General features: G+C 41.0%; 1 protein-coding gene across 2 annotated transcripts in view; it reads left to right on the forward strand.

The window, feature by feature from the left end:
- Positions 1-26,357, forward strand: part of adisspb (adipose secreted signaling protein b) — a 67,120-nt gene that overhangs the window by 24,719 nt on the left and 16,044 nt on the right. For both annotated transcript variants that reach the window (XM_078164136.1, XM_078164137.1), the window contains exon 3: positions 10,025-10,164. In XM_078164136.1, the coding sequence (XP_078020262.1) occupies positions 10,025-10,164 (140 nt within the window). The remainder of the gene's footprint in view (positions 1-10,024; positions 10,165-26,357) is intronic.

Consider the following 26,357-nt stretch of genomic DNA (forward strand, 5'->3'; position numbering starts at 1 on the left):
AGGGACCGTTCTCCACAGCCAAGCTGTCGGCTGGGTGGAAATAAGTCAAAGTGTGGTGGAGACGAGGGACTGGGAAAAGTGTTGGAACTCCGGGGAAGCCTGCTCCATTCTCTCCGCAGTTAGGGACCGTTCGCCACGGTACCGCTGCTGGGCAGGGTGGAAATAAGTCCTGCAGAGTTTCAGAGGACCTGGAAAATGTTTTAGGATAGTAATAACATTATATAAGATAATCATATTGCAAAGATAATATATATAAGATAATAACATTAAAGACAAAATTAAATTGCAATACTTTTTCAAAACTTGATGATTTTACCTTTCTGTACATTTTGTATACAAATTCATTAAATAATTTTGCTTGTAAATGTCTATTTGCACCACGTTTTTTTCAGAAAACACATTATTTGATCAATTTAAATTGTGCCCCTAAAGTTCGTTGTGTGCTCCTTACTTTTTCAACTTAGGAGCACATGTGCTCCTTGGGAAAAAAGTTAGCGTCAAGCCCTGGTCTTGATTAGTCATTATGTTTACATTACTCATTATTATTTATCAAAAATCTCAGTGTCTAAACATTGTCTTAACCCTTTGAAACCTGAGCAAATTGTCTTGATTTCTTTTGAAAACATGGGAAGAAGGCAATTAGCAACGAAATAAGGAATAGCCCAAAAAATAGAAACAGAAAATTAAAAACAAGAATATGTCAAATACTCAAACCTAAACTCAACACTACATTTTGTCACCAAATACATAGATTTTTACACTTTCTTATCATCATTATTCTTTATTAATAAATAGATGTCATGCTTGTAAAATGGTGGAAATCTTGATTTAAAAATGTATTAATAATCTTTTACTTTAATCTTTAATATTTGAATTGAAGGCACATTGTTGGTGGAGAAAATTCATTTTCAGACACCAGCCCGCCCTGACTCTGGTGATCCTTTATCTGGATTCGGGATATTGCGTTTATATATCTTTAATCATAACTTCCACTGTGGGATATTTTTAATATTGCAAGGTGTTCTGCTCTCAGCATCTTTTGTATGTACAGCTTGACATATTAAACAACACTTTAATACCCCCCCCCCCCCCCCCCCCAACCAAACACACACACACACACACATGCAGCATCCTGCACATATGGAACATTATGTAACTCCTGAACTCATTATTGTGACCCAGATTGCTGATAGCAAGGATTTCTAATCTCTAATATGAGTCTGTATAAAAGTTTAATGGAACTGATGCAGCTACATCATTCGGTATGTGAAGTCAGTTAAATGCACAGGTATTTAATTAAATTATAGCTTCATGTTCTGTTGTTACTGAATAAGACATTCATCATGCTGCTGTCAGTTTGATCTTTAAGATAAATGTTACAGTGTTATCAGTGTTATCTGTCAGATTAATAATGAATACAGATGGCACTGGTTTCACCTTCGCTTCCCATGGCTTGGCAGAGAAAGTCAAATTATCCTCTTTGACAAAAATATCGTGCTTGACTTGAAGGGATGTTTCTGGTCCAGATATGGAAAGGAACAAAACGTCTTTGCCAATAAATCTGAAGAAAGGGACATAAAATAATAAAGTCTCCCTGACTGTCACGATGGCAAGGATGCTAGATTAAAGTTTAAGTTGGAGTAAAAGTCCCTGAAAACTTTGTTTTAAAACTATGTATGACTGAATTTCCCCGACAGTCAAAGTTGATATCTGAGAAAAAGAAAACATCCTGGTATTTATTTTATAAGAGATAATGTGCGTCATCAGGACTGTGTGGGTGTGGTGGTTCGACCAGATTTGATTGGCAGTGATCTGGCAACATAAAGCAACAGACTTTGGTGCCAGTGTTGCAAAATCGTGATTGGTGCAAAATCGTGATTGGTGACATCACCTTTTTCCCACTGAGCCCAAAGCACAAACAAAACACAAATCTCTCATGAAATTATTCTAACTTTGGCTGAAAATTGTGGGCTAATGCAGGACCTCATCGGGAGTTCATCGGGAAAATATGCATTTCAATTTTTGGCGCAGTAGGCATACAGGTGGTGTCATAAAACCAAACAGTTCAGTCACTGAACATTTAGAGAAATTCTAAATTCAGCATAAGTAATAACCTCAGTATTGCTTTATCTTAAACTAGTTTATGTACATCATATTAACGTAATAAGTCCTAATTTATCAAAGTCATCACTCTCTTTAAATGAGAAAATGAAGAAAATTAAAATCTTCTGTTATTTTGGGGGATTCAAGGATTGCGTGGGAATGCTGCAAAGCAACCCATGTTATTCTGCGCAAAAAATTCCGCCCACTTTTTTGTCAGGCTACTCCCTCCACATTTTTCAACATTGAAACCCCATTCAAACATCAAAATATTCAGCTCAGTTAGGACATGCATGCTTGTATTTTTATCGTTCATATCTTTCACACTTTCTGAAATATTCACCATATTCTGGCAGGTTTTCCCCATTCAAATGAATGGAGGAATGTTCAAATTTGACGCAAATTCAGTGTTTTTTCAAGCATTTTCAAAGCCTATGTCCTCATTCATACCTTCACATAGAAACTCCATTCAAACTTTAAAATGTTCCCCATCTTTCGCACACTCTGGCTTGTATTTGACTTTCAAATATCACCCAAACTTTTTAAAATATTCAGGCTTGTTTGGAGCATGGTAAAAATCCTCCTCAGGTTTTTACATTGGTTTGTATTGGACAGGATGTTCAATTGTCAGAGTGCAGAGAGCCTCTTCAACATTTCTCTTTAACTCGCTGTCACGCTCACAATTTGCACTCTACATACATCATTTTTGGTCAAAATGGAGTAAAACTTGTCCTCTTTCAAACAATGTAGCTGTGGAAGCAAACAGACTTACACATTTGGCACAGTGAGCCTGAAAGCGAGAGAAACTCCACCAACTGCCGCATTAAACTCGGTGTTGAGACCAGAAATCTTAAAATGTTCCACAGCATTCATACATTAATGGTATTATCCAACGTTTAAAGCAGGCATTGCAGTGTACCGTCAGCTTTTCAACATGCAGCATTCATAACTGCAAAATCTTAAGAAATTGCATTCTTTAGTTTTTTGTTATTATACAATACAGGTGATGTAATTTTCTGAATGTTCTGTTCCAGCTGTTCTGTTATTTGCCTTTACCCACTTAGTCATTGTATTCACATTACTCATAATCATTTATCAAAAATCTCAGTGTGTAAATATTATGTTAACCCTTTGAAACCTGAGCAAATTGGCTTTATTTCTTTTAAAAACATGGGAAGAAGGCAACGAGCAATGAAAGAAGGAATGACCCAGAAATTAGCAAGAAATTAGTAAAAAGAGAAGATTAAAAACAAGAAAATTAGGAAAGAAAGAAAGAAAGTTAAGAACAAACAAGTGTTTTAATATAGTAAAATAATTCAAAATGTAATAACAATAATAATAATTATTATTATGATAAATATAGTTTTTCCTTTTTTTTTCTTTTTTTGCAATTTGTGGAACATATCTTACCAAGTTGCTCATTGCCTTTTGTTTCCTATGTTTCTGAAATCAGTTTGCTCAGAGTTCAAAAGTTTAAATACTTGAGAAAGGCGTCTGAAAGCAGCACAAGAAAAGTGATGTCGCTCCTGGTTTGAAAGGGTTAAAGTGCCAATGGTCAACCCGACAATATCCACGAAATATTGATGTTGAGGTACTTGGTGAAACAAAAAAAAAATCATGATATTTGATTTTCTTTATATCACTCAGGCCTAGTGCCATGTCATTTATTCATGGTGGAATTAATCACTGGCTGCAGAGCCCTCTTGTCCTGAGTCATGCTCGTCTCATGCCAATTTGTAATCTTTCCAGTCAGGATGCTTTCTGTTTCTCCTCTGTAGAAGTTAACAAGAATTTGGCACATGAATCTTGCCTTTGCCCATGTTTCCCTCAGAACAGCATTTCCTTTTCCTGTAGCTTCACTGCTGTTTTGTAACCAGTGTTAATCAAACCAGTGTCTGGCTCGCTGAATTAATAATGCTGAATCCAGATACCTGTTCAGCTTTGTGGGGAAAATCCCTCATGTGTTCACCACTGTGTAAATACACCCAAGCCAGAGAAGTAGCACTACAAGTCCCAGTTCCAGAGTTAAGTCCTGCATTTTTATTTTTAGGTACTTAAAATGAGAGTTTGATAAACATGTCTCCGCTCTGTTGATAGAGTTGGCAATCAGAGATATTGGCTTCAAAACAAAGCTCAAGCTCGGTGGCCATATTGCCAACTGGAGCACCTTTTGAAGTTTTTGAATAAATGGAGAATAGTTGGAAGGATGGTAGTAAGAAACATGGTGCCCAGAAGTGTGTGTGTGTGTGTTTGTGAAATAGAAACAAACACACACTGCATCAGCCATTTTCTGAAGATTTTCTTTGGGAAATGGCGTGCAACTTTAAGTGATGGATAAGTCCCAGTAGCTCTTAAAGGTCCAACTCCTGTTAATAGAGTATTTGATAAACATTTAAAAGGTTGTGTGATTGTCACAAATGTTTTTCTCTTGTTGTTTGGCTTCTGTATATGTTTTTACTCTGGGAAAGTGACGCTTTATAACCAGGCCCAAAGTGCTCTGAGCAGAAATTCAGACAAATTGTTTGTTGTCCCAGAGAATTATTGTTATTTTTTGGGAGGAGAGAGTTTATTTGGAGAACAAGTTTCCATTCTCTCACAGTGGGACTGAATGCCACGGCAGGAGAACAATAAATATCGGTGTCATAAGAGAGCCCTAAAAACCTGCAGGGAAATAATGTTTATCTTGAAAGCCTAAACCTCTTTAGCTTCTTTATTTTGGCGCTGGGATCCTGTGGACATGTGGATAGAAGTTTGATGGCAGTCTAAGATCACCTAAGGTGGGATTTCAGGGGCCATCTTTATTTTGTTTATCTCCATTAGAGCTGCCAGCAGCTTGCATTCAGCCCCAAAGCTAAACAGTTTCTAAGCAGTTTTGATCAGTGAGGAAACTCCACCATGTCAGCAGGAGAAGACATGATTGGCCGGTTGCTTATAGTTAAAAAAAAAAAAAAATATAGCCAATAATGTTAAAATAAGACTGTGTATTGGCCCCTATTATTATCACCTCAGCTGGATGTTTTTCAACAGACTTTTTAGTATCACACTGCCATGAATTTTTTGGCAGACACTGTCAGCATCTTTTTATTCTTTTCCCCCTCCACAGTCTTTTTTTCTCTCCTTCAACTGTTACGTTGCCTTTTGATCTTTTCTTTCTCCTCCTCTTTGTCTTTCAGTTCTGCCAACACTTTGTGATAGGTGACATATTAATGGAAAAACCAACATTAACGGCCTTATTTAAACACTCTGTGGATTTAAGGTGTTTTCAACTACAATTTTGTTATTAGTGGATCCTGTTTGACACTGGTGCATAATCTGGGTGCAAGAGTCAAAGGAGTTGTATTTAGTCCCTTAATTAATCATATGTGTGTTTTGGGGGTAACAAGATTACAACCAATCCAAGTGTCATCATCACCCGGTGCCCTTCATTGCAGATTTTGTGAATTGGAGAAGCGAGTGGTTTTCTACTGAGAGTGATGCAGTAAGAGCAGTGATGTCACTGCAGCATATATAGTAGGACATTGAAGCACCAAAACTGAAAACTGTAGTTATAAACGTGACAGAGGAAACAGAGCTTAACTTTTATCTTCTGAAATACTCAGTGAAGTTATGCTGTGAGTGTGCACAGCGTCTCTCAATGTGGAGTCGGACTGCAGCTCTGCTCTGGTCTCTGCTATGTTCACATTATAGAGAATGTGAATACTTTTCTCATTGATGATGTATTATTTCACTCACCTGCATGGGTGAAATAATACATATAAGGGACTAAAGGGACTAAATACAGCCCATTTGCCTCTTGCACCTTATTTGCACCTAGATTATGCACCAGAGTCAAAAATGATCCATTAATAAAAGTAGAGTTGAACATGCCCTGAATGCACTTACCCCATGAACTTTAGACTTAATTAATCACAGGTGTGTTTTGGGTGCAACATGAATACAACCAATCTGAGTATGATCTCCCATTCCCTTTAAAGCCAGGTGTGTTTGCACCCGGTGCATTTCATGGTGGATATGGCAATTTTGAGAAGCAAGCAGTTTTCTGCAAAAGCAGTGATGTCACCGCAGCAAATATTGTGGGTCATTTAACCAGCAAAACTGAAAACTGTAGTTAGAAACTTGGCAGAGGAAACAGAACTAAACTTTTAGCTTTTAAAATAATCCAGTGTAGTGACACCGCTCCTCGTGCGTAACTGTGCACAGCGTTTCTCAACGTGGAGTTGGACTGCAGCTCTGCAGCTCTTCTCTGCTCTCTGCTGTGTTCACATCATAGAGAATGTTCATACTTTCCTCATTAATGATTTATTATTTCACCTACCTGCATGTTCCTATATCAAGCAGAGTGCATGCATTGTGAACTGGCCTGTGTAAGCACATCTTACTCTCTAAATAATGCGCCTTTTGAACAGCAGGAAAACACTGCGCTGTTGACTTTAGACCAGGTTTTTGTTGGTCAATGGCGCAGTCACTTTGTGCTGCCTCAAAATAGCGATACACCAACAATGTGCCTCATTTTCATCATTCTAAGACCTTTGTGCTTTATCTGGATGTTTGTATACATATACAGTATTTGTGCACAAGCAGTACAGTTATGAGTGATAGTCTTACTGTTATTATCTGAGTAAGATGGTCCCGTTTTCCTGTAGTTATTCATTTTTTTATCTTACTTATTCCTGTATCCTTGTATGTTTTTGTTTTTGTTTTTTTTTGCTTCTTTTGTCACCATCACAGCTCATCCTAAGCCAGATGGGGTGGGGAGGGAAGGGTTAGACGAGAGGTCAAAAATGTATGGACACGTATGGGTGAGATGCTGCTATGTATATTTGATTTATTATTAATACTTTGCAAAGAAACCAAATGAAAATTTGATGACAATATATACCCTCCTGAGACCTGAACCTTTGTTTGGTATGTATTTTTAATTTATCCCAGCTATTTGGGATCAGTAGGACCTGAGTGTAAAGTAAGTAAATATAAAAAACCAAACACTGTCAAGAATAATTATGCCCCAATGTCTTCAAACAAGACAACAATAAAGTCCCAATGTCCTCAAATGAGTACTTCCTAATTAACAGCGTCTTAGCTTGTTACTGTTGCTAAAATTGGTCAGATTACATATCAATGCCATATCAAACTACAAACGTAATTAATCATAAACAAGTATCAACCATAAGATGTGATCAGGTTTTGGACCTTGTCCACTTTTGTGTTGGTATCAGCTGCAGACTAACTTGGCAGAGATGGCTGCCATCTTGTTTTTACATGGATAAGTGTGTTGTGGTCTTACTACCACTAGATGGCTCATAAAAGTGTCTATGAATGACGACATGAAGTCTGAGTTAGGTAGAATGAAGTGTAAGGTCAAGTAAACCAAAAATCTGATGTCCTTATATGAGGACACAGAGTCTGAAGAGGATATATGTATGTATTAAGACCTACATGCCCATAGGAGCACAGATACAGTACAGGCCAAAAGTCTGGACACACCTTCTCATTCAATGCGTTTTCTTTATTTTCATGACTATTTACATTGTAGATTCTCACTGAAGGCATCAAAACTATGAATGAACACATGTGGAGTTATGTACTTAACAAAAAAAGGTGAAATAACTGAAAACATGTTTTATATTCTAGTTTCTTCAAAATAGCCACCCTTTGCTCTGATTACTGCTTTGCACACTCTTGGCATTCTCTCCATGAGCTTCAAGAGGTAGTCACCTGAAATGGTTTCCACTTCACAGGTGTGCCTTATCAGGGTTAATTAGTGGAATTTCTTGCTTTATCAATGGGGTTGGGACCATCAGTTGTGTTGTGCAGAAGTCAGGTTAATACACAGCCGACAGCCCTATTGGACAACTGTTAAAATTCATATTATGGCAAGAACCAATCAGCTAACTAAAGAAAAACGAGTGGCCATCATTACTTTAAGAAATGAAGGTCAGTCAGTCCGGAAAATTGCAAAAACTTTAAATGTGTCCCCAAGTGGAGTCGCAAAAACCATCAAGCGCTACAACGAAACTGGCACACATGAGGACCGACCCAGGAAAGGAAGACCAAGAGTCACCTCTGCTTCTGAGGATAAGTTCATCCGAGTCACCAGCCTCAGAAATCGCAAGTTAACAGCAGCTCAGATCAGAGACCAGATGAATGCCACACAGAGTTCTAGCAGCAGACCCATCTCTAGAACAACTGTTAAGAGGAGACTGCGCCAATCAGGCCTTCATGGTCAAATAGCTGCTAGGAAACCACTGCTAAGGAGAGGCAACAAGCAGAAGAGATTTGTTTGGGCCAAGAAACACAAGGAATGGACATTAGGCCAGTGGAAATCTGTGCTTTGGTCAGATGAGTCCAAATTTGAGATCTTTGGTTCCAACCGCCATGTCTTTGTGAGACGCAGAAAAGGTGAACGGATGGATTCCACATGCCTGGTTCCCACTGTGAAGCATGGAGGAGGAGGTGTGATGGTGTGGGGGTGTTTTGCTGGTGACACTGTTGGGGATTTATTCAAAATTGAAGGCACACTGAACCAGCATGGCTACCACAGCATCCTGCAGCGACATGCCATCCCATCCGGTTTGTGTTTAGTTGGACGATCATTTATTTTTCAACAGGACAATGACCCCAAACACACCTCCAGGCTGTGTAAGGGCTATTTGACCAAGAAGGAGAGTGATGGAGTGCTGCGGCAGATGACCTGGCCTCCACAGTCACCGGACCTGAACCCAATCGAGATGGTTTGGGGTGAGCTGGACCGCAGAGTGAAGGCAAAGGGGCCAACAAGTGCTAAACACCTCTGGGAACTCCTTCAAGACTGTAGGAAAACCATTTCAGGTGACTACCTCTTGAAGCTCATGGAGAGAATGCCAAGAGTGTGCAAAGCAGTAATCAGAGCAAAGGGTGGCTATTTTGAAGAAACTAGAATATAAAACATGTTTTCAGTTATTTCACCTTTTTTTGTTAAGTACATAACTCCACATGTGTTCATTCATAGTTTTGATGCCTTCAGTGAGAATCTACAATGTAAATAGTCATGAAAATAAAGAAAACGCATTGAATGAGAAGGTGTGTCCAAACTTTTGGCCTGTACTGTAGGTGCAAGTACATTTGCTACTTACACAACTTGGGCACTGGCCATGAAAATGACAACTGGGTTGATCTGAAACCAGCAATGACAGTTGCTTTGCGCTGGGTGTAAGATAGGCTTAGTACGGAGTTGGACCACCACAAGCCTCCAGAACAGCGACAGTGCTCGTTGCCAAGCCTGTGGAACTCTACTGGAGGGATGAACACCACTCCTCCACAAGATAGTTCCTCATTTAGACAAAAGACTTTATTTAATTAAATAATCTCATTGAGATCATGATCTCTTTTGCAAGAGAGACCTGAGCACAGAAGATTGAAAGAAAAAAAAACATAGCTAGACATAACAAAAGGACATATAGCATCAAAGACAATCACAGACATCACTAAATAGATCTGAAGATTAAAGTTATTATGTTATTATATTGTGTCTTATGTAGATGTTGGTGGAAAACACTGTCTTACACTTTGGTCCAAAGTCTTCCATTAGAGTGAAACTGGGTTGAGATGTGGTGAATGTAAAGGCCGAATCACCATAATTCAGTGAGCACCGGTGCGTGGAAGCATCTGCATTTGATGTTATTCCACACTTTGATTCAGGTTTTTCCTTTAATGCGCCTTGTCTGTATATGAGGGACTGTATGTCTGCATGGATACGTGCCTGTGTGTGTTTTCAGTACAGACTGCCGTAGCAGCTTTGAGTGATTATCTTTGTGAAGTGCTGTGTTAATGTTATTGAAAGGAGTCGATTGCTGCGGTCTGACACGTCTCTTCTCCCTTTAAAGGGATCCAGTGTGTGTTTTTGTTCATGTTGAACCTTAAGCACCTCTTCACTCTTCTCTCTCAGGTTGTGCGAAGGCAGGAGGCGTGCGCTTCTCAGAGATGCCCCCTGCTGCCGGAGCCCCATCACATGTTCACTTTGACGAAAAGCTGCATGACTCCGTTGTCATGGTGACTCCAGAGGACGATGGCAACTTCATGGTGAAGGTGCGTTTGACCTTGCAATAGCCTGACACTTGATAGATACTGTGGATGAGTAAGATTTGTTTAAAATTTTCATCAGATTTGATTTGATTTAAATCGGTTTCTTTGATTTATTTTTCTCAGATTCCAGGTTTACATGTACTGCCTCTTGTTCTTCTCTTTTATCTGCAAGTTTTTATCTCTACCAACACTTCATCAACCCCCCAAAAAAGTGTCTGCTGTAGCTGCTTCTGTTTCAAATTCAGGTCCTGTTGCTCATGTAAGATACAGTACAGGCCAAAAGTTTGGACACACCTTCTCATTCAATGCGTTTTCTTTATTTTCATGACTATTTACATTGTAGATTCTCACTGAAGGCATCAAAACTATGAATGAACACATGTGGAGTTATGTACTTAACAAAAAAAGGTGAAATAACTGAAAACATGTTTTATATTCTAGTTTCTTCAAAATAGCCACCCTTTGCTCTGATTACTGCTTTGCACACTCTTGGCATTCTCTCCATGAGCTTCAAGAGGTAGTCACCTGAAATGGTTTCCACTTCACAGGTGTGCCTTATCAGGGTTAATTAGTGGAATTTCTTGCTTTATCAATGGGGTTGGGACCATCAGTTGTGTTGTGCAGAAGTCAGGTTAATACACAGCCGACAGCCCTATTGGACAACTGTTAAAATTCATATTATGGCAAGAACCAATCAGCTAACTAAAGAAAAACGAGTGGCCATCATTACTTTAAGAAATGAAGGTCAGTCAGTCCGGAAAATTGCAAAAACTTTAAATGTGTCCCCAAGTGGAGTCGCAAAAACCATCAAGCGCTACAATGAAACTGGCACACATGAGGACCGACCCAGGAAAGGAAGACCAAGAGTCACCTCTGCTTCTGAGGATAAGTTCATCCGAGTCACCAGCCTCAGAAATGGCAAGTTAACAGCAGCTCAGATCAGAGACCAGATGAATGCCACACAGAGTTCTAGCAGCAGACCCATCTCTAGAACAACTGTTAAGAGGAGACTGCGCCAATCAGGCCTTCATGGTCAAATAGCCGCTAGGAAACCACTGCTAAGGAGAGGCAACAAGCAGAAGAGATTTGTTTGGGCCAAGAAACACAAGGAATGGACATTAGACCAGTGGAAATCTGTGCTTTGGTCTGATGAGTCCAAATTTGAGATCTTTGGTTCCAACCGCTGTGTCTTTGTGAGACGCAGAAAAGGTGAACGGATGGATTCCACATGCCTGGTTCCCACTGTGAAGCATGGAGGAGGAGGTGTGATGGTGTGGGGGTGTTTTGCTGGTGACACTGTTGGGGATTTATTCAAAATTGAAGGCACACTGAACCAGCATGGCTACCACAGCATCCTGCAGCGACATGCCATCCCATCCGGTTTGCGTTTAGTTGGACGATCATTTATTTTTCAACAGGACAATGACCCCAAACACACCTCCAGGCTGTGTAAGGGCTATTTGACCAAGAAGGAGAGTGATGGAGTGCTGCGGCAGATGACCTGGCCTCCACAGTCACCGGACCTGAACCCAATCGAGATGGTTTGGGGTGAGCTGGACCGCAGAGTGAAGGCAAAGGGGCCAACAAGTGCTAAACACCTCTGGGAACTCCTTCAAGACTGTTGGAAAACCATTTCAGGTGACTACCTCTTGAAGCTCATGGAGAGAATGCCAAGAGTGTGCAAAGCAGTAATCAGAGCAAAGGGTGGCTATTTTGAAGAAACTAGAATATAAAACATGTTTTCAGTTATTTCACCTTTTTTTGTTAAGTACATAACTCCACATGTGTTCATTCATAGTTTTGATGCCTTCAGTGAGAATCTACAATGTAAATAGTCATGAAAATAAAGAAAACGCATTGAATGAGAAGGTGTGTCCAAACATTTGGCCTGTACTGTATATTACTGATATTAGGGTCATAGTCAGAGTGTTAGATTAGAAGAAAGACTGCTTAGATATTACTCCAAGATTGCAATAATTATTCCATCATTCTAACAAGGTACTTTCTCCGACTGACAAATTTTCTTAAAGCGGACCTGTTATGCTCATGTTCAGATTTGTACTAGAATTTTGGGTTTCCACTGAAACATCTGTATAAACCCTCTGTCTGAAACCCTCTGGTAAGGTTGGACCTACCAGGAGCCACAGACCCCTCCTTAGCATAGCTCTCAGGGTCTTAGAAGCGCACAAGCCTCTCCACCACGACAAGGTAACAGCACAGGGAGATCTTACTTATTAAGTTGCAGTTATGTGTGTGTAGTTCAGTCAGGAGAGACTTGTTTTATTTACATGTGCACATAAGTATAAGAAATGTTAAGAGTCTTTGGTGATTAGACCCCATTGTGATGTCATCGATTCCACGAGGGTGGTAAAGACATGGTTGATTATGGATCCCCCCCTGTGGAGTCTAGATGTTGGTGGTGGTGGTGAGATGAGATGGAGGGAGCTGAGGATCTGGATGTGAAGAGGAGTGGGCTTTTGATGAGCTCGTCCTGGGCTCTGGATCAGGTGACTGGAGGTGAATGGGGTGGAGGAGGGCGTGACAAGTCCACTTAATGACAGCTGACAGGAGCAGAGAGGAGATCAGATTTAAAGTTTGGCCCATAGTCAGCTGATTGGAGGAAGTAGTGGGAGTGGGATAGAGAGAGAATTAAGAATTAATATAGCATAAAGAAAGTCTTCCTGATTGAACTTTAACTAAGATTAATTTGTCTGCTGTTTTTTTTGTACACAATCAACTGAGAAAATAATAATTTTATTTAACACATTTGTTTTTAAAGAAATAACTGATACCAGACTGGCTTCAGAAACTATTTTTTGGGTTGCCCACTAGCTCACCTGGTAGAGCAGGCACCCTATGGACACATGCTGGGTTCCTGCTGCAGCGGCCGCTGGCTCAATTCCAACCCACGGCCCCTAGCTGCATGTCATCCCCACTCTCTTGACCCCTTTCATGCCAAATCTGTGAATAAAGCAAAGAAAATCCCCCAAAATATCCTTAAAGTATCAACTCTTCAGCTGTTATTGACGCTGTACAGTTTAAGTTGTGACTTTAGATTCAACTGCAAAACTCTGATGTGGGAGCCAGGGAGGTGGAGCAGCAGTTAAATGGCAGGAAGGAAGTGACTGACAGCAGGAAACAAGAAACAGCGTCACGCATGATGCTCAGATGAAAAGGCAATGTCATCTGCAGTGCAAAGAAAGGGTTAATATGATTGTTGTGCTTTTCATGCAAAAAATATTACCTTCACATGATCATCTGGCACGATTCCATTCAGTTTCAGTGAGTTGCACTAAAATACTGGGAATGTTTATCTTTACCAGACAATAATCTTTTTTTTTTTTTTTTTTTAACAAGCTCAGTTCTCAGTTGGCATCGTCACATGCTCTCTTGGATGTAAAATGTTCTGGAGTAGTTTCCTGCTCAGCCTGCAGACATTTTTCAGTCCCCATCTGCTTCATGGACACCATGTATAGCAGATCACTTCAGTCAAGTCCAAGTTAGTGTTCCTGCCAGGCTTATAATAATATCTCCGTGGATCAGATTCAAGGTAAAAACATGCAGTTAAAATGCCTGCTATACTAAAACATGTAAGAAAACAGGAGCAGGTAAGGACGAGCAGCCCGGTCGCCAGAGGAAATGTTGGGATTGTACATTTCTGCAAACCATATCATAATCATACTGCAATCATATCAGCATTTGTGTGGTGATATATAAGGTTACTTTACCGAGACATTGTTGCTTTTCCTGCCAGGATAGTGGCCCAAAAAGCATTTGTTTTTTGCAGGGACACAGCTGCTTTTCATGGTGGATAGTGGCCCGAAAAGTGGTTGTTTTTTACAGAGACATCATTGCTTTTCCATCCAAGATAGTGGCCCAAAAGCATTTGTTTTTTAAATTGACATCATTGCTTTTCCTGCCAGGATAGTGGCCAAAATAGTGTTTGTTTTTACAAAGACATCACTGCTTTTCTTGCCAGGATAGTGGCCCAAAAAGCGTTTGTTTTTACGGCAACATAGCTGCTTTTCCTGCCAGGATAGTAGCCCAAAAAGTGTTTGTTTTTACGGTGTCATCGCTGCTTTTCCTGCCAGGATAGTGGACCAGAAAGTGGTTGTCTTTAACCAAGACATTGTTGCTTTTCCTGCCAGGATAGTGGCCCGAAAAGAGTCTGTTTTTATGAAGACATCACTGCTTTCCTGCCAGGATAATAGCCCGAAAAGTGTTTGTTTTTACAAAGACATTGCTGCTTTTCCTGCCAGGATAATAGCCCGAAAAGTGTTTATTTTTACAAAGACATTGCTGCTTTTCCTGCCAGGATAGTGGACCAAAAAGTGTTTGTTTTTATGAAGACATCACTGCTTTCTTGCCAGGATAGTGGCCCGAAAAGTGTTTGTTTTTACGGAGACATCACTGCTTTCCTGCCAGGATAATAGCCCGAAAAGTGTTTGTTTTTACGGCGTCATCGCTGCTTTTCCTGCCAGGATAGTGGCCCAAAAAGTGTTTGTTTTTTATAGAGACATAGTTGCTTTTCCTGCCAGGATAGCGGACCAAAAAGTGGTTGTTTTTACAGAGACATTGCTGCTTTTCCTGCGAGGATAGTGGCCCGAAAATTGGTTGTCTTTAACCAAGACATTGTTGCTTTTCCTGCCAGGATAGTGGACCAAAAAGTGGTTGTTTTTACAGAGACATTGCTGCTTTTCCTGCCAGGATAGTGGCCCGAAAAGAGTTTGTTTTTTACAGAGACATCACTGCTTTTCCTGCCAGGATAGTGGACCAAAAAGTGTTTGTTTTTACAAAGACATCGCTGCTTTTCTTGCCAGGATAGTGGCCCAAAAAGCGTTTGTTTTTACGGCGACATAGCTGCTTTTCCTGCCAGGATAGTAGCCCAAAAAGTGTTTGTTTTTACGGTGTCATCGCTGCTTTTCCTGCCAGGATAGTGGACCAAAAAGTGGTTGTCTTTAACCAAGACATTGTTGCTTTTCCTGCCAGGATAGTGGCCCAAAAAGTGTTTATTTTTACAAAGACATTGCTGCTTTTCCTGCCAGGATAGTGGACCAAAAAGTGTTTATTTTTACAAAGACATTGCTGCTTTTCCTGCCAGGATAGTGGACCAAAAAGTGTTTATTTTTATGAAGACATCACTGCTTTCTTGCCAGGATAGTGGCCCGAAAAGAGTTTGTTTTTACGGAGACATCACTGCTTTCCTGCCAGGATAGTGGCCCAAAAAAGGTTTGTTTTTACAAAGACATCGCTGCTTTTCCTGCCAGGATAGTGGCCCGAAAAGTGGTTGTCTTTAACCAAGACATCGTTGCTTTTCCTGCCAGGATAGTGGCCCGAAAAGAGTTTGTTTTTACAAAGACATCACTGCTTTTCCTGCCAGGATAGTGGCCCAAAAAGTGGTTGTTTTTATGAAGACATCACTGCTTTCCTGCCAGGATAGTGGCCAAAAGGTGTTTGTTTTTACAAAGACATCACTGCTTTTCCTGCCAGGATAGTGGCCCAAAAAGTGTTTGTTTTTATGAAGACATCACTGCTTTCCTGCCAGGATAGTGGCCCGAAAAGTGTTTGTTTTTACGGCGTCATCGCTGCTTTTCCTGCCAGGATAGTGGCCCAAAAAGCATTTGTTTTTTATAGAGACATAGTTGCTTTTCCTGCCAGGATAGTGGCCCGAAAAGTGGTTGTCTTTAACCAAGACATTGTTGCTTTTCCTGCCAGGATAGTGGACCAAAAAGTGGTTGTTTTTACAGAGACATTGCTGCTTTTCCTGCCAGGATAGTGGACCAAAAAGTGTTTTTTTATGAAGACATCACTGCTTTCTTGCCAGGATAATAGCCCGAAAAGTGTTTGTTTTTACGGAGACATCACTGCTTTCCTGCCAGGATAATAGCCCAAAAAGTGTTTGTTTTTACGGCGTCATCGCTGCTTTTCCTGCCAGAATAGTGGACCGAAAAGCGTTTGTTTTTACAAAGACATCGCTGCTTTTCCTGCCAGGATAGTGGCCCGAAAAGTGGTTGTCTTTAACCAAGACATCGTTGCTTTTCTTGCCAGGATAGTGGCCCAAAAAGTGTTTGTTTTTATGAAGACATCACTGCTTTCCTGCCAGGATAGTAGCCCGAAAAGTGTTTGTTTTTACGGCGTCATCGCTGCTTTTCCTGCCAGGATAGTGGCCCAAAAAGCATTTGTTTTTTATAGAGACATAGTTGCTTTTCCTGCCAGGATAGTGGCCCGAACAGTGGTTGTCTTTAACCAAGACATCGTTGCTTTTCCTGCCAGGATAGTGGACCAAAAAGTGGTTGTTTTTACAGAGACATTGCTGCTTTTCCTGCCAGGATAGTGGCCCGAAAAGAGTTTGTTTTTTACAGAGACATCACTGCTTTTCCTGCCAGGATAGTGGACCAAAAAGTGGTTGTTTTTATGAAGACATCACTGCTTTTCCTGCCAGGATAGTGGCCCAAAAAAGGTTTGTTTTTACAAAGACATCGCTGCTTTTCCTGCCAGGATAGTAGCCCGAAAAGTGATTGTTTTTTACAGAGACATTGCTGCTTTTCCTTCCAGGACAGTGGCCCAAAAAGCATTTGTTTTTTACAGAGACACTGCTGCTTTTCCTGCCAGGATAGTGGCCCAAAAAGCGTTTGTTTTTTACAGAGACATCGCTGCGTTTCTTGCCAGGATAGTGGCCCAAAAAGGGATGAGGCTGAGAGTCAACAGCTTAAAGGTTGATTAAAGGTTAATACTGCACAGGCACAACATCCCGTATCATTTCATATTAAAAAAGAATCAATCCATGATAATAAAAATTTTGGCCAAAACAAGCCACAGTACTGTAGATGTAAACAGATTTATTACCATCAAACAAAGTTTTTCTGGAGGAAAACCAACACTGCCTTCTCACAGATAGTCTCCATATAGCCCAGTGACCCTGACAGTCTTGTGCTTGGTCATAATTAGGGGCTCCACTTCCCCTGGTGCCTGTTTTTTCCCACTGGTGGATATAACATTAGAAGATAACTCTTTGATCTAGTGGGGAAGTGTCCTCAGTTTATGGGCTTTATCTGCAAAACATCCAGGAGAAGATTAAAGTCTTTTCTCATCACTGTTAATCTCTTCTGTCAGCTATAAAGGCAGAGAACAATGATATCAGACTTCTCATCTGTTCTCTGCTGTCAGCTCTTAAATCCTGGAGGAGCTCAGTGTAGGAGCCAAGCAGCGGCAACACAAGGCGCCAAAGGCTCCAGGAAACTTCAACACACTGTAATAATAGGAGCATGTGGAGAAATGTGTCTTAATTTTGACCGTCAGTGACGATTAATTTGTTTCAGCACATGCAGACTTCGTTAGCATTGAAGCTGCTAATGACCATGATGCTAATGAAGGTCTGCCGTGGGTTTTTTCAGCTCTTTTCATCTTACCTTGTGCTCGCAGCAGCTCTACATGGATTTTCTCTCTTTGGGTTAATTGTTGTAAACACACCATTGCACCATTACTGGCAGTGAAAGTAGGGAGAAACACAAAGGATACTTTGCAGCAAAGATCCTTGGCTGGATTTGAGCACAGGATGTTTACTGAAACATCTCGACAAGGTCCCCAGAGGATGAACCCAAATGGCTGTGATACCATGGCGTCCTGTTGCACCACCACAAGGCTGACATTTGTAGCTCTGACTGAAATATCTTGGTGACATTTGAATGAATCACCATGAAATTTAGCACAGATATTCCCCCTACCTCACCCCGTCTATCAAGTCACAGTTTAAATTAAGGTTTATGACTCAAATACGTGCAAAACTAATAACCTTTTCATCAGCAGTAATTAGTCTCCATTTCCTCTTACAATACAAAGTTAGGCCAAATATCCCAGATACAGCCACTGCTATCTAGCGCTGGTGACGTCATTTGGAGCCTGAGTCTGCACAGTAGCAGTCTCCATAGTATCAAATTACTGCCACCCAACCAATCAGGAGCAGCACCATTGATTGCGAGCATAGCGACTGGCACACACAGCTGTCAATCATAACGTTAAAACCCCTTTTCATAGCGTCAAATAACTAGTTATTACCAATACACTGAACATACATCAGTGTGAACAGGAGTGTCATTATGTTCCTGTCACCCGCAAATTGATCGGCTGCATCAGTTAAGTTACTCACCCCATGTTACATCGAATTCATAAAGAAATCTTTGTTTTTCTCACGTCTCCATGTTCAACGAAGAATCCAAAAACGAATGCACTCGTGGGGTTTGTCAGGGGAAAAGACATTTCCACCGTTCTTCCGACTGGATTTGGCAAAATTTGAACTACGCTCATGCAGTCCATTGAGCAGAGCTCCAACATGTACGCTTGCCCCAGCATGTGGCGGTGGTTTCAATAGATTATTCGTTTACTGTTGAGGCATGCTAGCCTTGTAAGGCCATCCTGAAGACGTGAGCTCAACATTCTCTTTCATTCTCTGTATCAGTCTGGACTCGCTGTCGCCCCAAACACTTTCAGTCCGCAGGAGTATTTGCCTTGACAAACTTCTTGAGCCAGTCAGTGTACCAAAACACCAGGCAACATCATCACCAACAGAGCCAATTAATAAATGAAAGAACGGAAGAACGGTGAGAACGTCTGTTCTACCGACAGACTCCGCAAGTGCAAACTCTTATTCTTGTGCAGTTGTTGTTATCAACTTGATTTCTGCAATAACTTCACTTATTGCTGTGTTTACTCCTCTAACGTTAGAGTTAGCGCTTGCTGCTTTGGGAGCCGCCACTATTGTTCTGCAAGCTGCATCCTGCGTTTTACGCCTTCAACTACAATCAGAAGATAAGCGGCTCGATCCCCGGCTCCTCTAGTCCACATGCCCAAGCATCCTTGAGCAAGACACTCAACCCCAAATTGCTCCCGATGGCTGTTCCATCAGTGTGTGTGTGTGTGTGTCAAAAACTGTGTAGCAGGTGGCAGCTTGTATTGTAGCCTCGGCCACCCGTGTGAATGTAACTCGTAGTGTCAAAAGCGCTTTGAGTGGTCAGTTGACTAGAAAGGCGCAATAGAAGTGCAGATCCATTTACCATCCATTTTACCAACACAGTCGCTGATTGGCTGCTTACATTGTTAACTACGGTGCGTATCCCTGATTGGCTTTGATTGGATTTTAATCTATGGAAATTAAAAGTTAGGGAGGCAGTGGGGCCAGACTGATACAGAGAGCAAAACAGAACGTTGAGCTCACGTCATCAGGATGGTCATACCAGGTGAGAGGCATAAAACAAAGTTGTCTTCCTGAATTCAATGTAACATGGGGGGAGTAATTGATATACAAATGATGATGGGTGAAGTATTCCTGCTTGAGTGTTAGCATTTAACTCAGAGCATCTCTGGGCCTCACAGAGCTGCTAGCGTGGCTGCACTCTTGTTTCTAGATGTTGGATAAAGGACACTAAAGACTAACACAATAAGAGCATTGATAGGGATGAATTATAGCTCCTAAGGCAATTCAAAAGCACTGGTTTTACTGTTTGAGAAAAGACATGCACTGAAGATTTATCTGACAAGTCATGCTTTGTTTCTGTTAGAGTGGACGGCACACAAAATCAAGTGCATCTCAAGTAGTTTGGGTTTTCAGACCAGATTTCCTGCCTGCAGCCAGAGTTATGTCCTTGAATCGTTTATATCGATATCATAGAGACTGTAGCTGTATTTGTTCTCATTTTCTCTCCTTTTTCACTGAATAACCTTCAATCCCTCAGACATTCCTTTGAACCTTTTATTTTTCTTTAGATTTCTGACAAATTTAAATGTATATGTGACTTTACCGGGTTGAAGTGTGCTAAACTTGCATGGTACATCTGTCTAAGTAGACACCAAACATATTCAGGGGCGTCCAGGTTAGCTTTCTTCTTCTGCTGTTTCTCAGTTGTACCAAAATCTCGAAGCAAAGTTCTGCACACGCTCACACTAACTAAGCCTCTCCAAGCTTTGAAACTAGTTCACAGCCAAATCGATTTGCCTAAAAGCAGCATGTGCACGTGAAGAGGAACTGCAAACTTGGCTGTGACCTTCACAGTTACAGAGCAGCGTGTGTGCGAGTTTGTTTCTCAGAGCTTTTAAGCGTGCTGGAGAGTGGGCACAGAGTACTGTCAGCCCGGCGTCGTGGCTCATCGTGGAGCTGAGGAAGGGGGGGGGTTGCTATGGAAATGGCCATGCGGGTTGTACAGACCAAAGATGAGGCGGGAGTGTGTGGGATGGAGGTGGCATGCATACAACAGCTGTATGAATACCAGTTTTGACGAAGGTAATTTGAATTTCACAGAGTGTGTGTGTGTGTGTGTGTGTGAATGCAGGCGAGGCGGAGGCATTTAGAAACAACACATAATCTTTGTTCATTTCTCCGTGTTTGCACTCATGTATCTGATAAGATAGTGAAGCAGAGGATGCAAATGAGCAGCTGTCAGTGCTACAGAAATCAGCTGAGGAAAGTGATGCTGCAGAATCCAGTTCAAATTATTTGCATGACTCAGGACGGCCATGTTTATGAACTTGCAGATTATGATTATGAGCTTGTGTTCTGCAGGTTTACATGCACATTAAGTGTGATCATGTTACTGTGTGGAACCAGATTAAGGGTTAATGACTGTAAGGACGTGCAGCTTCTTCCAGGAAACACTGCCATTAAATTCAGACAAGGGAAGTTAAAGAAGCTATACTGGAGTGTTTTTTTTAGTTTAAAGCAGCACTAATCAATGTTTTTATATCTACAATGAATCAAATAACTGAATGTTATGTGACAAGTGAAGTTTGTAGTAAGGATAGACCGATACATCAGCCGGCCGATATATCGGGCCGATATTTGAGTTTTTTACTTGTATCGGCATCGGCCGATGCGTGCGTGGGTTCGCGGATTTATTTTTCCCTGGCATGATTTACAGACAGGCATCCACGGGCAGCTCTGTGTTGCCGGAAGACCCTGCAGCGCACATGCAGCGAATCCTACTGTGTACAGTAGTTGTTGTTTTATTTATGCTTCAGCTTAAATATTTGTTTATTTTATAAAGACATTACTGGAAGATTTAAGAGCACTTAACTCTTTTTTTTATTTGAATGTATAATAATAATAATAATATTCTACCTGTTCTACCTCAACTTTCCATCTTGTTTTAATATTTTTTACTGTTCAATAAATGTTTCTTATTTTAAACTTGAGACCTGTAATATTTGTTATCATTGTGTCATTTTTTGATGTAAATTGAGGGAGCAAAAGCAGTATCGGCCCCAAATATCGGCTCAAGAAAATCGGCAGTCCATAATCGGTCATCGGCTAAGGGTGATGGGAAAAAATCGGTATCGGCATCGGCCCTAAAAAATCCATATCGGTCTATCCCTAGTTCGTAGTGACAAACCCACAGAGAATTATCACCTGACTCAGCACTTGGCTCGCTTTAATTATGTCTACCAGTTGTGAGATCCAGAGACTTGGCTGGACTGTGCATGCTAATGTTAAACATGATCAAAGCAATAGGGATTTAACGGGGGATGCGGTCACTTAAACCACCGGTGTGTGAGAAAAATAATAACGTTACATGTAGGGGTGTGCCATATCATCTCATTCACGATAATGGCAGTATATTTTTTTAAATCATATGAAAAATTCATATCGTGATACTCGCAATATTTCGACTTACAGACATATGAATTCATACTGTTACCTATGGCAACATCAAGCATGCCTGAAAGCAAAAGTATTACTGACTCTGCAGTGGTTCCAAAAAGAGGAGCAGCAGTAGTGTGGAATAAACTGTGGCGTCCTGAATGCTTTATGAACAGCCCCGGACTTCTCAGACTCTTACAGAGTTACCGCTCAGAGTGAACTCAGTCAGCGGCTCCTCTGGCAGCAGCACAGCGTCTCTCCCTCTCCTCTCTCACCCGTGCGCACAAGGGAGTCGGTGTTGTCAAGTGATTTTATCATAAACCTTTGGTAATGTAAACCGATGTGACACAAAAAACTAGTTGTGGTATCATAACAGCCTGTCACATGTTACAGTGTGATGATTAGAGGTGAAATGGCAGAGCATAAAGGTCCAGGTGGAAAAAAGCAACTCAATCATTTAGGATTTTACTAAAAGAAGGAAATCACCTGTTGATTCATATATATATATATAGATCCCAGGGGACATTTTTTGTATTTGGGAGTTGTTTAAATGTGTAATTTGTGGTGGATTTTATTTTGTTGAACTATTAATATTGTATACAGAATCTGAATCTCACTCTGAGTTACTGTTGTTGTTCACAAACTAAAGAAATGAGAGGTCATTTTAAATTTTGCTGAGTATTAGAGGGCAAACTGTTGGAGTGACATATAAAAAAAAAATACCCTGAAATATCGTGATATTATTTTAGGGCCATGTCACCCACCCATAGTTACATGTAGTTTAAGTTATAAGTAGAAGAAAAAAGTCTGCTAGCTGCTAGGCTAATTTATTCAATGTAAACATGCTTAAGCTAATAATGAGTCAATAGCAGTTTAAATGATCTTGTTGTTAATCTGTGTTTTTTGACTGTTTGGAGAAGTTTGCCTTCAGGGCTCTGAAACGGATAAACCAGAATTTTAGGAAACAGATGATGGCTTGGGTTCAAATGACTTCCTCCAGAGAGGTCTCTCCAGCAGAGAGCCCTGAAGGTTAAATTATACCATGTGCTGTTTCATGTGTGTTAGTGGAGTCAGTTTAAAGTGAACTTTGCTGCACCTGTTATGTGTTTCTTCTTTTAATGTTTTACGACCAAAAGTAGAAAATAAAGAGGTGGCAGCGTTTTCTGTTATAGACGGTATTAGTCGGGCAGATGATATTGTCTAATAACTCACGCACACCCCTAAATCGCATCGAATTGAAAGCGTATCGAGGCACACTTTGTAATATCGGAAAATATCATATCGTTGTCCAAATAATTGATATAGTATCGTATCGTGATGACACTGTTGATGTACAAAGCGAGCCATTATATAAATTAGTGGACAGCTCTCTGGCGACGTTAGCTAGCTAAACATGTTTGCAACCAACTTCAATTCAATTCAATTTTAGCAGATTGGACCATGGTTGTAGTGCTCATCTGTGCTAATCCGATCATATTTTAACAGTATCGTTGTTGATGTTGCCTGTGTTTTGCTGCATGTGGTCATTTTGTGATGTCAGCTCGGGTACTGTTCTGAAAGTCTGCAAGCGGCCTAATTTTCACAATATTACGCAGATGAAAAAATGCAAACCTCACAGACTGCATTTTTTCATCTGTGTAATATTGCGAAAATTAGGCCTATCCTGACCCGAAAAGATGCAGAAAAATTGGTCCACGCTTTTGTTACCTCAAGGCTGGATTACTGTAACTCTCTATTATGAGGTAGCTCTAGTAAGTCCTTAAAAACTCTCCAGCTAATTCAGAATGCAGCAGCACGTGTACTAACAGGAACTAAGAAACAAGATCATATTTCTCCTGTTTTAGCTTCTCTGCACTGGCTCCCTGTAAAATCCAGAATTGAATTTAAAATCCTACTGTTAACTTATAAAGCTCTAAATGGTCAAGCTCCGTCATATCTTAGTGAGCTCATAGTGCCATATTATCCCACCAGAACACTACGCTCTGAGAACGCAGGGTTACTCGTGGTCCCTAAAGTCTCCAAAAGCAGATCAGGAGCCAGAGCCTTCAGCTATCAGGCTCCTCTCCTGTGGAATCATCTTCCTGTTACGGTCCGGGAGGCAGACACCGTCTCCACATTTAAGACTAGACTTAAGACTTTCCTCTTTGATAAAGCTTATAGTTAGGGCTGGCTCAGGCTTGCCCTGTACCAGCCCCTAGTTAGGCTGACTTAGGCCTAGTCTGCCGGAGGAACCCCCATAATACACCGGGCACCTTCTCTCCTTCTCTCTCTCTCTCTCTCGTATTCTATTACTGCATCTTGCTAACTCGGCCATTCTGGATGTCACTAACTCGGCTTCTTCTCTGGAGCCTTTGTGCTCCACTGTCTCTCAGATTAACTCATACCGCAGCGGTGCCTGGACAGCGTGACGTGTGTGGTTGTGCTGCTGCCGTGGTCCTGCCAGATGCCTCCTGCTGCTGCTGCCATCATTAGTCATTAGTCATACTTCTACTGTTATTATACACATATGACTATTGTCACACATGTATACTGCCAGATATTAATACATACTTTCAACATATTGTACCACAGTAGCCAGAACTATAACTATGATATTATTACTTTCAATAATGTTGTTGTAAGCTACTGTCATTACCTGCATCTCTCTGTCTCTCTCTCTTTCTGTCTCATTGTGTCATACGGATTACTGTTAATTTATTATGCTGATCTGTTCTGTACGACATCTATTGCACGTCTGTCCGTCCAGGAAGAGGGATCCCTCCTCAGTTGCTCTTCCTGAGGTTTCTACCGTTTTTTTTCCCCGTTAAAGGGTTTTTTTGGGGGGAGTTTTTCCTTATCCGCTGCGAGGGTCCAAAGGACAGAGGGATGTCGTATGCTGTAAAGCCCTGTGAGGCAAATTGTGATTTGTGATATTGGGCTTTATAAATAAAATTGATTGATTGATTGATTGATTAAGATATTCTAAAGTTAGTGTACACTTAAACTAATTGATTCTGTAGTTGGCTCAACTACGTTTTGTTGCTGCTCCCATCTGCAGCAGTGCATTGCTTCGCCTCCAGATTTTGGACTTCAGCCTGCTTCTCCGAACTGGGGGCGTGCCAACTGACATCTACTGGTGTTAAATTTAAATATTGTCTATGGATAAACCCCATACAACCCCACTTTTTAAAAAAAATCTGAACTATCCCTTTAAGATGCATGCTAGCACTTTTGAGTGAATGAAAATGACTTCACTGAGTTGTCATCTGGAGTCACACCACAAGTAATTTTGTATTCTAGCATGGCCAACAGCTGTAAACCAACACTTTAAAGGAAGTTACAAATCGTCATCTCACATGTAAGAATCTCCAGTTTCTCTTTTGTTAAGAGTGTTGTGTGACTGGATCTATCTGTGAATTTGACATACAAGTTCAAACAGTGTGTGGTATTTCCTCTCCAAGTTGGTTAAAGAATTGCACCATTGTTTCGGAGGAGCGATGAGTCGTTTGTGACTCTGGGTGTGTCCGACTCTCAGTGTTACACATCTTTAGAAATGACATGTTAGTGTCACCGCTCAGTAGTGCGCTCACAAACGAGACCTTAAATTACTTACTGACTGAAATGTTTCACATTGATTCACTCCTTGATCACTTCTTGGTCTCTATCATGGCAGAAATCTCTCCGCTGGTCCAAATCTGCAGCATGAAATTCACATTAAATCAATTTTTCAGAGGCAGTTCACAGCGCCTGGACATGCGTGGGACTACGCTCACAGAATGATTATTGTTTTTCTCTGCAGCGCTCCCTCAGTGTTCCCTTTCTCCTGTCTCGCTTCATGCTGTGTGCAGCCTCTGCTCTGCTGCTCCAACCAGGGGTCATGCGGGGCCGAAACTGCCGTTTGCAGCTCATAGCTGGAGGGGCTTTAGGCTTATCTCTCATTGCCGGCTCTTCCTGCAGCCTCCTCTCTCTCTCGCTGTCTCTCTTTGTTATCCGGACTCCTCTGTAAGGCTTTCTTCACTCCTCTCTGTGACCATTCCCTCATGAATTTTTCTCTTTGCTAAAAGTTCAGCAGCTAGCTCTACATCACTTGCCTCTCCCCACCTGTCTGTTGCTCTTCCTCTCACTTCCCTTCCATATAGTTGCCTTATAAATTTTGCATATGGGTAGTGTGAACTGAAAAGGTGTGAATTGTGCAGCAGCAACAGGAGATAACAGTGTTTGGATGCATCAGCTCTGTGTGCAAAAATTGGGTGCCTGGTTTCCATTTCTTTCTTCTGAGTTTTATTTAACTCAGTATTTTTTCCAATTAATCAGTCAAGCATTTAGTTTGTAAAATGTCAGTGTCAATGTTTAAATGACTTGTTTTATCTGACCAGCAGACCCAAAACCCGAGGATGTTCAAAGCTCAGTGATGTAAATCAGAAAAAAGCAACATCTTCATATCTGAGAAGCTGAAATTGGAAAATGACTGAAACTGTTAAAAGTTTACTGTGCAGTAATTGTCAGCTACTGTTTGTAAACCACATCTCCAGAGAATGTGTCCCAGATATGACATGTTTACATTTTTGTTGGTGCTGTCTGTGATTTTTGG

Source organism: Epinephelus lanceolatus, chromosome 22, assembly GCF_041903045.1.
Source record: "Epinephelus lanceolatus isolate andai-2023 chromosome 22, ASM4190304v1, whole genome shotgun sequence".
Classification (NCBI taxonomy): Eukaryota; Metazoa; Chordata; class Actinopteri; order Perciformes; family Serranidae; genus Epinephelus; species Epinephelus lanceolatus.